Consider the following 14,176-nt stretch of genomic DNA (forward strand, 5'->3'; position numbering starts at 1 on the left):
TGGCTAGTATCTTGTTGAGATGCTTGTTTGCATCCATGTTTCTCAGGGAAATTGGTCTGGAGTTCTCCTTTTTAGTGGGGTCTTTGTCTGGTTTTGGAATCAAGGTAATGCTGGCCTCATAAATGATTTTGGGAGTTTTCCTTACATTTCTATTTTTGGAAACAGTTCCCAAAGGATAGGTGTTAACTCTTCCTTAAATGTGTGGTAGAATTCCCCTGGAAAGCCATCCGGCCCTGGACTCCTGTTTGTTGGGAGATTTTCGATTACTGATTCAATTTCTTTACTGGTTATGGGTCTGTTCAAATTTTCTGTTTCTTCCTGTTTCACTTAAGGTAGTTTATATGTTTCTAGGAATCTGTCCATTTCTTCCAGATTGCCCAATTTGTTGGCATATAATTTCTCCTGATATTCTCTTAATATTGTTTGCATTTCAGCAGTATTGGTTGTGATCTCTCCTCTTTCATTCATGATTTTATTTGTTTGGGTCCTTCCTTTTTTCTTTTTGATCAATCTGGCTAGAGGTTTATCAATTTTGTTAATTCTTTTGAAGAACCAGCTCCTGGTTTCATTGATGTGTTCTACTGTTTTTGTGATTTTGATATCATTGATTTCTGCTCTAATCTTTATTATTCCCCTTTTGCTGATGGTTTTGGGCTTTATTTGCTGTTCTTTTTCCAGCTCTTTTATGTGTAAAATTAGATTGTCTATTTGAGACCTTTCTTCCTTCTTTAGGAAGGTCTGGATTGCTATATATTTCCCTGTTATGAGCACCTTTGCTGTATCCCAGAGATTTGGGGCTGTTATGTTTTTATTTTCATTGGCTTCCATGTACTTTTTAAATTTCTCTCTCTCCGGGGGCGCCTGGGTGGCGCAGTCGGTTAATAGTCCGACTTCAGCCAGGTCACAATCTCGCGGTCCGTGAGTTCGAGCCCCGCGTCAGGCTCTGGGCTGATGGCTCGGAGCCTGGAGCCTGTTTCCGATTCTGTGTCTCCCTCTCTCTCTGCCCCTACCCTGTTCATGCTTTGTCTCTCTCTCTGTCCCAAAAATAAATAAAAACGTTGAAAAAAAAGAAAAAAAAAATTTTTTTAATTTCTCTTTAATTTCTTGGTTAACTCATTCATTCTTTAGTAGGATGTTCTTTAATCTCCAAGTATTCATGGTCGTACCATGGTTTTTCTTGTGGTTGATTTCTAGTTTCATAGCGTTTTGGTCTGAAAATTCGCAAGGTATGATCTCCAACTTTTTGTACTTGTTGAGGGCTGATTTGTGACCCAGTATGTGGTCGCTTCTGGAGAATGTCCCATATGCACTTGAGAAGAATGTATATTCTGCTGCTTTAGGATGAAGTGTTCTGAATACATCTGTTAAGTCTCTGTGGTCCAGTGTGTCATTTGAAGCCATTGTTTCCTGGTTGATTTTCTGCTCAGATGATCTGTCCGTTGCTGTAAGTGGGGTGTTGAAGTCCCCTGCTATTATGGTATTATCATGAATGAATTTCATTGTTTCTGAATAATTGATTTATGTATTTGGGTTCCTCCACATTGGGGGCATAAATATTTATAATTTTTAGTTCTTTTTGGAGCACAGACCCTTTAATTATGATATAATGCCCTTCATCTCTTGTTACAGTCTTCATTTTAAAATCTAATTTGTCTGATATAATTATGTCCACCTGACAAGTGGCACCTCCCTCCAGAATTTTATCTCAGATGGGGCTGTGTTTCAAAAACCCCACACTTCAGGGGCACCTGGGTGGCTCAGTCAGTTAAGCATCTGAATTTGGCTCAGGTCATGATCTCACAGTTCATGAGTTCAAGCCTCACGTTGGGCTCTGTGCTGACAGCTCGAAGCCTGGAGCCTGCTTCAGATTCTGTGTCTCCTTCTTTCTCTGCCCCTCCCCTGCTTGTGCTCTCTCTCTCTCTCTCTCAAAACTAAACATTAAAGAAAAAAAGTTTTAAAAAGAAAAAAAAACCCACACTTCAGAGACCCCCACTGTTTGGACCCTGGCTAACTCTCTGAAGAAGGTCTCACTGAGCAATGGCTGGGTGCCGGCTTGCCCCAGAAAATGTTCGTGCAATTGTGAAGTGGCAGAGATTCAGAGATTATGGCAAATCACAACACACAGCCATTGCCAGGTTTCACCGCACTCTGTCATCTTTGTCCCAATACCAGCAAACGTGGCTGCTCTCCGAGGTCCGCTCAGATCTTTGCCTGTGTGGAGGCCGTATAGCCTCTACCAAATGCACTCCAATCGGGGGAACCACTTCTCCCCGGGTGGCACATGGACCCCTCAGACCCCGCTGCGTGCACTGAGCTTCAGAACTTCAGACTCTGCACTCCACTGTTTATAGAATCCTGGCGGTATTGAAACCCTCTCCTTTCTTCCCGTCAGTGGATTGGGAGAACAGATTTCTTGTTCAGCCCCCTGTGAGTGTTTTCACTCTTTCTCTTTCTCTCCAGCTACTTTCTAAAGAGTGCTTCTCTTGCACAATCCCGATGCACCGCACTCTCCTTCCTTTCTCTTTGTCTCTGTCCCCTGTCCGCAAAAGCAGCTGCTTACCATCCATGGCTTTTCTCTCCCCCGCTCCTGTTCACCTCTCCACACCGCGTACTTGTAGAGTTCTGTGGCTCAAGTTATGCAAATTGTTGTGTTAATCCTCAGATCAATTTCCTAGGTGTTCAAAAATGGTTTGGTGCTGATCTAGCTGCATTTCAGGGACGTGACAAGCTCAGGGTCTCCATGCCGCTCTGCATCTTAACTCCTCCTCCTCATAAATACACTTTTAAAAAAAGAGAATTCCATAGCGTAGACAGTAGCTCCCCTTATCCGTGGGAGACACATTCTAAGACCCTCAGTGAATGCCTGAAATCACAGATAGTACCAAACCCTATATGTACTATGTCTTTTCCTATAATACATACCTATGGTAAAGTCTAATTTATAAATTAGGCAGAGTAGGAGATCACCAAAAACAAGAAAATAGAACAGTTGTGAAAATATACCATATTAAACGTTGTATGAATGTGATCTCACTCTCTTAAGATATCTTACTGTACTGCTCTCACCCTTCTTGTGACGCTGTGATATAATGAAATGCCTATGTGAGGAGATGAAGCCGGGTGAATGATGTCAGCCTTGTAACATAGCTTTAGGCTTCTATTGCTCTTCCAAGGATATGTCAGAAGGAGGATCGTCAGCTTCTGGACCATGGTTGACCACAGATAACTGAAATCGTAGATGGGGGGGGGGACAACTGTACTGTCAGCATATATACTGTTCTTCATCCATAGCTCTGATTGCAAGACAAATATTGGAGACTGGGGTCTCATCCAAAGCTACTTTGGGGCACTTGGAAGAATATTTTTTGAGTAGCTAGATATGTGATCTGATTTCAGGTTTCTTCCTTACCTCCTTGGATAAATCAGGCTGTTGCTTTGAAGACTCTCCCTGTCAAAGGCTTAGGTGAACTTTTCTCAGTCCCTGGGGGACACTGGGATATGTCCTCAGCTTGGAGAGTGTCCCCACCGCAGGGAGCCACTTTGTCTGATAAACATACTGTCGTGGTAAGGATATCTTTTAGCATACAGGATATCTCTATTTGCAAATCAAATATCAGTCCTACTGTCACGACCTACTTTCTCAAGGTACAATATACACTTAACACTAGACCCAAGTAGGAAATAGTTCAATAATTTCTCATTTTTTTTAATGTTTAGTTCATTTTTGGGAGAAAGAGAGAGACAGAATGTGAGTGGGGGAAGAGCAGAGAGAGAGGGAGACACAGGATCCAAAGCAGGCTCCATACTGTCAGCACGGAGCCTGACACGGGGCTTGAACTCGCAGACAGCGAGATCATGACCTGAGCCAAAATCGGCACTTCAACCGGCTGGGCCACCCAGGTGCCCCAATAATTTCTCATTTTTGACTACCTTCTTATCAGATCTCGTTAGAATATTATTGCTTTGACCTCATACCAGCGCTGATGAAGAGCTTGAACAAGAAGAGGAGAAAGCGCCAGCACTTTCAGTTCCTTTGCGTTACTGCCCCTTGCGTTATTTCCACATATTTTTCATCTACGGCTTATTTGCAGGAATTGTCAAAAGCGACTGATCCTTTTAGTGAGGGTTTGAGGATCTGCGTGTGGTGTGTCACTGAATGGGAAAGAGGATGAGGCCGTTCGGTGTCAACGCATTGTAGGATTCCCGCTGCCCGCCCAGGGAGACTCGAGTACCCAGCAAGTGAGGCATGTGGCTGGTCTCACACAGACGACTGAGGCAAGATGCCCATCAATCTGTAAACTAGACACGCATAAAGTCTCAATTCTTACTTTTATAGAACAAGACAACCTGCGAAGTCTTCTGGCTCCACAGTGGATATCTTGGCACCACGCTTTACCATTTCTTTTTTTCTTTCTTTGTCCACGTTGCCATTTCTACCTGAAGCTGGGGTGCCCGAACCCAAATGCTGCCCCCGGCCAGTGTGTCCTGGTGAGCCAAGCAACAGCTGGTGCGGCAGGAGGTGACCCGGAGAGGTGAACGGTGGGGCTAGAACACCCAACCGCGCTCATGGTTGCTGTGCTGAATAGGTCCCGGGGTTGCCTGATCAGCTGATTTGCAGGGAGACCAAAGAGTTCAGGTGTTTGATTACAATCTCTTTCATTTAAAATATCTTAATTAATATTTAAAAAAATGGGTGCGCCTGGGTGGCTCAGTTGGTTAAGCGACTGACTTCAGCTCACGTCATGATCTCACGGTTTGTGAATTGGAGCCCCACACTGGGCTCACTGCTGCCGTCACAGAGCCCACTTCCAATCCTCTGTCCCCCTCTTCCTCTCGCCCCTCCCCTGCTCGTGCTTTCTCTCTCAAAAATAAATAAACATTATATATGATATATATGATATACTATATAATATATGATATATAAATTATATACTATATAATATATTATATTATAGTATATAATATAGTATATAGTATAATACATTATAATATAGTATATTATATATTATATCAATTGTATTATATTTATTATATTATATATATTATATTATAATATATATTATATAATATATGTGGGCGCCTGAGTGGCTCAGTTGGTTAAGCATCCAACTCTTGATTTCAGCTGAAGTCACGATCTCATGATTTATGAGTTTGAGCCCCGCATTGGGCTCTGAGCTGGCATTGCAGAGCCTGCTTGGGATTCTCTCTTTCCCTCTCTCTCTCTGTGCCTCCTGCATGCACATGGTCTCTCTTTCTCAAAAATAAATAAACTTATATATATATATATGTATATAGTATATATATATAACTTTTATATATATATAGTATATACTATATACATATAACTTTTATGTATATATAGTATATATATAACTTTTATATATATAGTATATATATATATACAGCATATATATATGTATACATGTATGTATATATATACGTATATATATACATATATGTATGTATATATACATACGTATATATGCATATATGTATGTATATATATACGTATATATATGTATATACGTATATATATATATATATATAATATTTTAAAAATAGAGCTGCATAGGCCATACAAAGCACAAATGTCATAACCTCTGCTTCTGGGGCCCTTCCCAATGCTACTGCTTTATTCACCTCTGCATTCCCAGCACTTAGTCTAGTACCTACAAATGACAGGTGCTCAATAAATACGAGCAACTGAATGACAGAATGTACCCAGGGACTGTGGAAGGCAGAATAATGGCTCTCCAAAGAAGTTCACATCTTAATTCCCAGAACGTAGAATATGTTGCTTTAGATGGCAAAAGGGACTTTGCAGATGTGATCATATCATAAGAGGGAGAAGCTGATATGTTGGAAGCAGAGGTGATGGCTGGCTGGGGCCACAAGCCAAGAAACGTGGCAGTGTCTGGAAGCTGCAAAAGGCAAGGAAACAGATTCTCTTCCAGAGCCTCCAGAAGAAATGCAGCCCTGCAGACACCTTGATTTTAGCTCAGTGAGACCTTTCTTGGACTACTAGCCTCCAGAATTGTCAGACAATAAATCTGTGTCATATTAAGCTACTACATTTGTGGTAGGTAGTCTGCTGCAGCAGCAATAGGAAATGGAGATGAAAGAGCAAACACAGACATGCATAAGGGCCACGTGTGGTGCATCCAGGATAGGACATGGGAGCTATGTCACTAAGGAGGGGGTTGTCAGCTCAATCAGCGCCCAGCTAGGGACCAGGGACTGCCTCACTACCTCATTTCAGGGGTGCTGTGGAAGCGACGGAGTCTATAGGAATAGCTCCCCCTGGCGTCGTGCAGGACACAGTCTGCGCGACCCTACGCAGCAGGCGTGGAGAATGCCGCCCTGAGAGTAGCGGAGGGCAGGCTACGTGCTGGTTTTCTCTTTGCAACCTGAGCAGTTGGCATAGTGACTAATGTTTGGGGAATGAATGAAAAGTGAGAACCTGGTGGATCCTGTTCTACAACAGCAAGAATTCCACGACTGTGGATTGCTCTGACCCCACCCGGAAACCCAAGATTGGCATCTACACAGTGGCCCTGGGCCTACTCTCCACTCTTTCCCCGCCTCTTACAGTGCCAGCAACACATTTAGCATAGAGATGTGGTGCCAGGGGCCCCCTCTCACCCCCCAGCCCACTAAACAACCGCCCATCCTGCAGCCATGGAGAAAAGATCTCTTCGTGGTATACCTTGACTTCCTGTCCCAGCTTATGTGTTAGTGGACCTGAGCTTTGTGGAAGAGAGGTAGAAACCACCCCCCACCCCTTGCTGGGGTTTGCATTCAATGAACAAAGGAGGTTGCGCCTCTCAGGCATGTCAGATGTGGGAGCTAAGTTATTTCATACTTGGAAGTTGTCTTCTTTCTTAGCGTGCTCCGGATGGTTCGGACGGTTAGTTGTCTCTTGAATAAGTATTCAACTTAAGTTTCATAAAGCGTGCAACGTCAATGCCACAGTAAGGCAGTGCAGAGATTCCCCAGAGCAGATCTGGGGGTTAAAGTGTGGCTTTCCTGTTCAAGTGCAGTGACCCCCTTCACATGGTCAGTGTGAGGAAGAGCTGCTTTGTAATGTCAGCCTCCTACCACCTCATCTTAGGACTCTGTGAAACGCAAATGCTCTAGCAGAGAAGTTTGTTTTTGTGGTTTTGTATTTTAATTTTTCAGACAAGCTTCTACACCTATTATCATCTATGGAATACATTTGGAAGAAAGGCAATGCATGAAAAGGTATAATATAAAATTGCCAACAATGTTACACTATGAAAAGGCAGCCCTAATTCCCAGTGAAAGGAAACAGTTCTGAAATCTCTCTCTCTCTCCCTTTTAAATACTTTTGTAATTAGTTTTTATCCCACTTTTGTTTTGCCCTCACAGTCACCAGGCCGATCTTTCTAAAATACGGAACTGATATGTCTCCTCCCAACCAAGAACCACGTCTTGGGGGCCTGGGTGGCTCAGTGGTTAGGCATCCGACTTCAGCTCAGGTCATGATCTCACAGTTGGTGGGTTCCAGCCCCGCGTCGGGCTCTGTGCTGACAGCTCAGATCCTGGAGCCTGCTTTGGATTTTGTGTCTCCCTCTCTCTCTGCCCCTCCTCCACTCATGCTCTGTCTCTCTCTCTCTTTCTCTCTCGAAAATAAACATTAAAAAAAATATTAAAATAAATAAATAAATATATACCACATCTTCCCCTGCAGTCTTCTTAATATGGTTTCTAAGGCTCCCCTCCCCCCATCAGTGGGTCCCTGCCCATGGGATCCAGTTAGTTGTTCAGTCAGCCATTTGCCCCCCAAATGTTCTGGAGAACTTCTTGTCACATACGTACCAACAAACGAAGTGAAATGAAACAGAAACTTCTCTCTCAGGGTCCCCCTCTCAGTAAGGGGATATCCAGGCAGAAATCTCAAAATGAATCTGGATTAACCGCCTGTCCTCTCCCTTTCCCTGGACAATCTAGCTTTTTAAATATTTCTTGAACCCACCCACTTCTCCCCTGTCTGCTCCCCACTATCCCTTTGAGCCCATTTTCTGTGCTTCAGCCAAAATCATCTAAATTGCAATCATTTCCCTGTTTGGTCCCTTTAGGGTTTTTTTTGGATAGAGTCTGAACTCTTGCCTTGGCTTACAAAGCCATCATTTATTGAGTGGTTACTATGTGCTGGGCACTCTTGTAGGTACAGAGGATTGAGCACTGACCAAAACTAGCAAGGGTCCTGCCCTCAAAACTTCACATTCTGTTTGGGGTGGTGTGGTTGGAGCTGGATAATAACCTAGGAAACAAATAAAGAAGGTAACTAGACATGATGTAGGGGCCTCAGAAGGATTAGCCACTTTATTTTTGTTGTTGTCGTTAAGTTTATTTATTTATTTGAAGAGAGAGAGCATGAGCAGGGGAAGGGCAGAGACAGCGGATAAGAGAGAATCCCAAGAAGGGTCTGCTCAGCACAGAGCCCAAAGCAGGGCTCGATATCACGAACCATGAGATCATGACCTGAGCCTAAATCAAGAGTCTGACTCTTAACCAAGTGAGCCAGTCAGGCGCCTCAAGGAGTAGCCATTTCAAATAGAAAGTTCAGGGATAGCCTTTCAGCTGGACACAGCAGCAGGTGCCCTCTGACCTTTACCCCCTCATATGTCTGTAGTTTTTGCCTGGCTGCTCCCCTCTCACTCTGTGCTCAGCCAGGTTGGACCTTTGGTTCCTTGCAGTCACTGGTCTCTTTGTCTTCTATTCCTCCCCCTTGTCTCTCTCCTCTTTCTCTCGCCTGTCCCTCATTAGGTCTTTCTGGAAGCCATCTTCCTGCCTGCTGGAAACACCTTTCGTCCATCCCCCTTGACTAGGCTGAGTGTCTCTGTTGCGGTCTACATTTCCCAAGTAATAATCAAGCTGATGTAATTGCTTGACTGGCAGTTACGTCATTCACCTTCAAGCACCCAGGACCAATCGAGCATTTGGTATATTTGTGGGCAGCGTAAGTTCATGCACGGTGGGCACTTAAATCTGCCAGGGAGAGACACTTTATGGGCAGATTGCTCCTTTCTTCATAAAAACAAGTTGCTGATGTACCAAGTTTCTACTCTCACCTGGGTTCGATATATTCTTCTTTTTGAGCAGCTTTCTCTTCTGATAGTCTGCAAGCCCTTTGGTCTTAGTAATTTCCTACCTCCGACTCCTGATAGTACTGGCACATAGGAGGGACCCAATAAATAATAAGTCAGAAATCCCTAAGCAACACCAAAGCCAAACAAGAAAAACAGAAAGCTGTAGTTTGGAAAAAGATATGGGAACCATTTCTAGGGTAGAGAAAAATGAATCAAATAATCATCTTCTTGGGAGAAGTTATAGAGAAATATCAATGTTTATTTTTCCTGAAAAGTCTTTTACCCACCTGACTGCCAATCTTTGGCTTCCATTCAACCATTTCACCTTTTATATAAGCACATAAAACCAGGAAGTTGCTCTGATTTTTGTTCTCTTTGATTTGCTCTACACATGTAATGCTGAAGTCACACCTTTTCCTTCACTGCAGGTGGAGATCACCTTTCTCTTTCTAGAATTTCTTGTGCTTTGATTTGCTTTTTACTGTTATTTTGAGGCACTTACTAAGAGCCACAAAAGTGGGGGCACATTTGGAGATATGTGAGGACACAACTGGTTCCAGGCTGTCAAACCAGAAGTCTTAAACCCGATTCCTCGTTTTTTCCCTTGAGGTCATGGAAATTTCTAGCCACCAGCTGAGCCTGGAATTGATTTAGTGCCAGGGAGGTGAGCCGTGGGAAAATAGAACATTACTTAGTCATTCTCAGCAGTAGATTTTATGATTTAGAAAACATTTCCTGGCTTTGAAAACTTAACAATACAGCCTCTAAGTCAGTCAAAAATCAGAGTAAGGGGATTCATAATGAGAAATTCCAGGACTATACACACCAAGTGGGATAGCTAGTGGGTTTGTAATAAATCGTTTCGTCTCTACAACCTTATTGCTACAATCTGGTTTTACGGAATTATTATTTCATTATTAATGGCTATTTTTAACTAGAGAGAAGAGTGCTTATATGTATCTGAAAAAGTGTGTGGAGATCAGATTCATCTCTGTAAGAGCTTTGCATCTTAGTGAAAACACTGGATTGGTGGTGGGGAATGCTTGGTTTTTGTCTTCGCTCTGTTTTGAAGTAACTGTTGACTCTACGTAAGTCCCTAAGCTTCTCTAGGCCTGAGTTTACTCAACTATAAAATGAGGGTCTCCTGGGTTAGTGTCTTTTGGTTCAATAAATGCTTGTTTGCTGCTTACTTTAGATTGGGTTCCCTAAAAAGAGCAGCATGGGCAGAGATTCTTGTGCAAGTAAATTACTGCGTGAGGTGACCAGGAAAGAACTGTAAGAGAGGAGGGAAGCAGGATAGGGCAGGAGAAGAAACTAAGCAAAGATCTGGTTTTAATTGATCTAATATCGGCCTGATCCCAGAGAGGGCTCTGGGATATGAATAGCAACCCAGAGCTCTATGTATTTGATACGTCTGTTTCAATTAGTCAACGACCATAGGTTGCCCTCTAGGGCAGGGGGTATAATTTCACTGAAACTCCAGTTAAGCAGCTGGAAGATGGGTATATGAACCTTTTAAAGGGGATCTCAATGAACTACCAACAAAACCTAAGATACCACCTGTGTGTCAGTCACCGTGTGAGATATTGGAGAGGGAGAGATAAAAAAGAGATGACTCCTGGTCATAGGAAACTCAGGGAATAGTTCAGGAGATAGATGAATAAACAAGTAATTTCAGTACAACATGGTGAATCCTAGAATAAGGGAATATACAGAGTGTTGTAGGAACAGAGAAGCAGACATTGCAGATCGTGTGCCTCAGGATGCAGAATCTAAGGTGGAGAGAAACAGGAGCCTTCCTTATTAAGGACTGTTCTTAAGATCAACATTTGAGGAATGGAAGGGAACTGGAACGGGAGGAGAGAAAATTCCACTTGCGATGCAGTGCCAATGGAACTGACCTTGAGGAGAGTTTTGAAGATGCTGGGGGCTCTCTACCAGCAAGGTTCATAGCAGCCAGAGTAGAAAGGCCTTTATGCCTGAAGGGTAGTGCATCACAGAAAACATTCACCTGTGGAAGCCAGGTGCTTTGAAACCATAGATTTCTGGCTTATGGGGATGGGAACACAAATCTCTCAAGTGGGACACTGAGAGTGATGGTGAACAAGGCCACTCCTATCTACTTCTTGTTCCCAGACCCATGCATTATACTTCCCGGAGACACAGCAGGAGGTGTTTAAAGAGCTTTAATTTAAAGAACAACATCAGGTTGTTCCTACACTGTCAAGCCCTCACTTTCAGCGACATAGTATATGATGTGCCGGTGGATCCTATTGTCTTAGAGCCCATTACCACACCTTCCTTGGAGTATAGGGCATGTCTTTGATTGATGTGATGTTATTTGGCATCTCTTATTCGTGGATTAAACACTCCATGAGCTTTTCAGATGATAGCGCTATCTGAGTCAAGAAAGATAAATATATACCCAGAACATGTGTCTATTTTTGTGGAAATGAATCACTGCCAATTCTAAAGAGAAAGGGTTTCATTGAAGTCGGCTCACCACCAAATGGACAGTTGGTCTCTCTTCAAGGGATAGTAATATATTAGGGATTGGTGTCGGACTCTGTTGGAGGCATGTTGGGCATTCAGCAGTAGCAGTAACTAGGAAAGCCTTGGTAAGAGGGAACCCGGACTGTTGGGTACATGCATAGACTCCACCCCGCCACCATGGCTACCTCATCATGAGCCTGTTGTGCCAACATCATGAGCCTGTTGTGGCAGATGACAGAAGCTGGCTAATGTCAACTGGCCAAGTCACTGTCTGTCTGGTTGTTTAATGCATAGTCTGTGGTGGATGTTTTTTTGGCGGACATTAACATGCAATATAAAGATCTTCCCGCTTCCTGCATCAATCCCAGACTTCCTCGTCCCTACACTTTCAATCTTTCGCATTCTAGGCTCTTGACCATCTGGCCAGGCCATTTGCCACTCTTTATCGGTCTTTATTTATTTGACTCTCAGGCCACTTCTCTCTGTGTAAAGTAGATGACTAGGTGTTTCACCCAAAGTCCTATCCATTTGGAGGACTTGCCCTTGCTAGTGGTTTTCATGGCCACCACTAAGAGGAGCTATGGTGCGGTTGGAGTCTGTTTTCATCACGCATCCGTAGGATGAAGCTGGCTCATCTGTGAACCACGCTCAGGTGTTTTGTTCCTCCATCAGCTGGCAACACGGGATTGCCCCATGCAGCCATAGGTGTGAGCTGATGAAAGGTGCTGGCACAAGAATGGTGATGACTGGAGCTCTGGGCTGCCCTCTTGTGCACTTGCTTGTACCTTCTTCTGGTCCTGTTTATGCTCAATCCTGGATGTACCACTTCCATATCTTTCATCCAGCTGTCATGGTCATTCTGTCACCTCTGTCTCACTGAAAGTGGATCGTTGCAATTTCTATGCATCTGGGAGCCACTTTAGCGGTGAGTTCGCACCAATTTCCAGTAGTCTTTTCCAAGGTATTATAGCCTATATCCCTGGAGAGTGCCCCAACTTTATGCTTTGTCCCCTTGTTCAGGTACCCTCAGTTGCATGTGTGTTCTTGCAGCTATAGGCAGTAGAATATACCTGGAGCGGTCCTACAGCTACATTAGGATCTAGTCCTTTTCTACCCTTATCAAGCCCAACAGGTCTCCACACAGGTTGTGCTGTGACTTAACCTTTGTTTTTGGCCTAGCGGCGAGGAAGAGAGATGGTTGTGTATCTTCAGCGGTCAGATGTTACTTGTGAGGAGAGGCCTCTGCATTCTCTTTAAGCAAGGCACGTGCCAGCCTTAATAGGGGAATAGGCCACTTCTGCAGGCTAAGAGGGTTCAGAGAGATCTGGGGACCCCAGGTATTTGAATGCATCAACCCAGATGCCCCCAAGTCCATATGTCGAGGTCCTATTTCTTTTCCAACCAGGGCCTTAGCTTTGTCAGAGCAAGCCTATCATAGAGGAGACTTTAACTCTATTTGCAGCTGACTACTCTGACGATTAATTCCTGAGTGGGAGTCTTACTTTCTACTGCTCTCCTGCTGTAGGAAAGGAGAAAGACTTTATATGCTGCCAGGGAAGCCCTCTAGCTTGTAATTGTCAACTAATCTCTCCTAGTTTTCCCTTTTCTTTGTCCAAAGCTTCGTTCAAACTTAGCAATAAACATCCGATTCATAGTCCTCCTAGCTATTACTTGCCCCATATTTTTCATAGCCTGATCGTTCATAGCTGGCTCAGGTGTTCCCTTCTGCTCTTACACCAGTTCGCCACCAGTGGTTTGAGATTATCCCTGTGGGAGGGAAGGAAGAGGAATTGGGAGAAATAGACTTGGAGAAATAGACTTGGATTCCGTTTCAACGGAAGCCTTGGCCACCCTTCTTGAGAGTTCTGAAGAGGGACTGACCCATCAGAGCTGTTTTGAGTTGGGGCAAGAAAATATTGAGCCTTTTTACCCCCACATCAGATCTGTGGGCTACCCCAGCTTTCTTCAGCAGGGTCAGTCCCTGAAGGGAGATGACAATACAAAGTGGAATGGTCATTGTGTAATAAATTTACTAACTTATACTTCTCTTAAAAATGTTTCCCTAGCATCTTTTTATGGTGAAAGTTATGTGGAGCTCAACATCATAGAAGTTTCCTCTGAGTTATCTCTTCAATTAAAATTTCAAACCAGCAAACCACGGGGATTACTTTTTCTTGCAGCGGGGAAAAATGACTACTGTATTATAGAACTTCTATCAGGAAACTTACGGGTAAGATTTTCTTAAATCTTTAAACACATGTAAACATCCAATTCCCGGAGGAAAAGCCATGAGAGAGAAAGAGAACAAAATAGCTGTCCATTTGATTACTATTACTAGAATAAAGTCACGTGCCATTTGAAAAGTTTGGATCTCCTCTGAGTTTACGAGCATGCCTGAAATATTCCAACTCTGACATTTTTTAACCTCACTGTATAGCCCATAAATGTGGAAAGCAGTTTCAAGTCCAAGTTTCTCCCCTGCCCCCCACCTCCCCGCCTTATGAATGGCCCTGTTTTCTCAATAAAATACAGTAAGATGAGATTGATTAATTATGATTCTTTCTGTTTCA

At 43.4% G+C, this 14,176-nt stretch overlaps 1 protein-coding gene across 3 annotated transcripts in view; it reads left to right on the forward strand.

Moving 5' to 3' along the window:
• The window catches only part of LOC122493863 (chondroitin sulfate proteoglycan 4-like), a 70,489-nt gene that overhangs the window by 4,408 nt on the left and 51,905 nt on the right, over positions 1-14,176 (forward strand). For all 3 annotated transcript variants that reach the window (XM_043598553.1, XM_043598563.1, XM_043598571.1), the window contains exon 2: positions 13,673-13,836. In XM_043598553.1, coding sequence (XP_043454488.1) covers positions 13,673-13,836 — 164 coding nt within the window. The remainder of the gene's footprint in view (positions 1-13,672; positions 13,837-14,176) is intronic.

Source organism: Prionailurus bengalensis, chromosome A1 (assembly GCF_016509475.1).
Source record: "Prionailurus bengalensis isolate Pbe53 chromosome A1, Fcat_Pben_1.1_paternal_pri, whole genome shotgun sequence".
Lineage (NCBI taxonomy): Eukaryota > Metazoa > Chordata > Mammalia > Carnivora > Felidae > Prionailurus > Prionailurus bengalensis.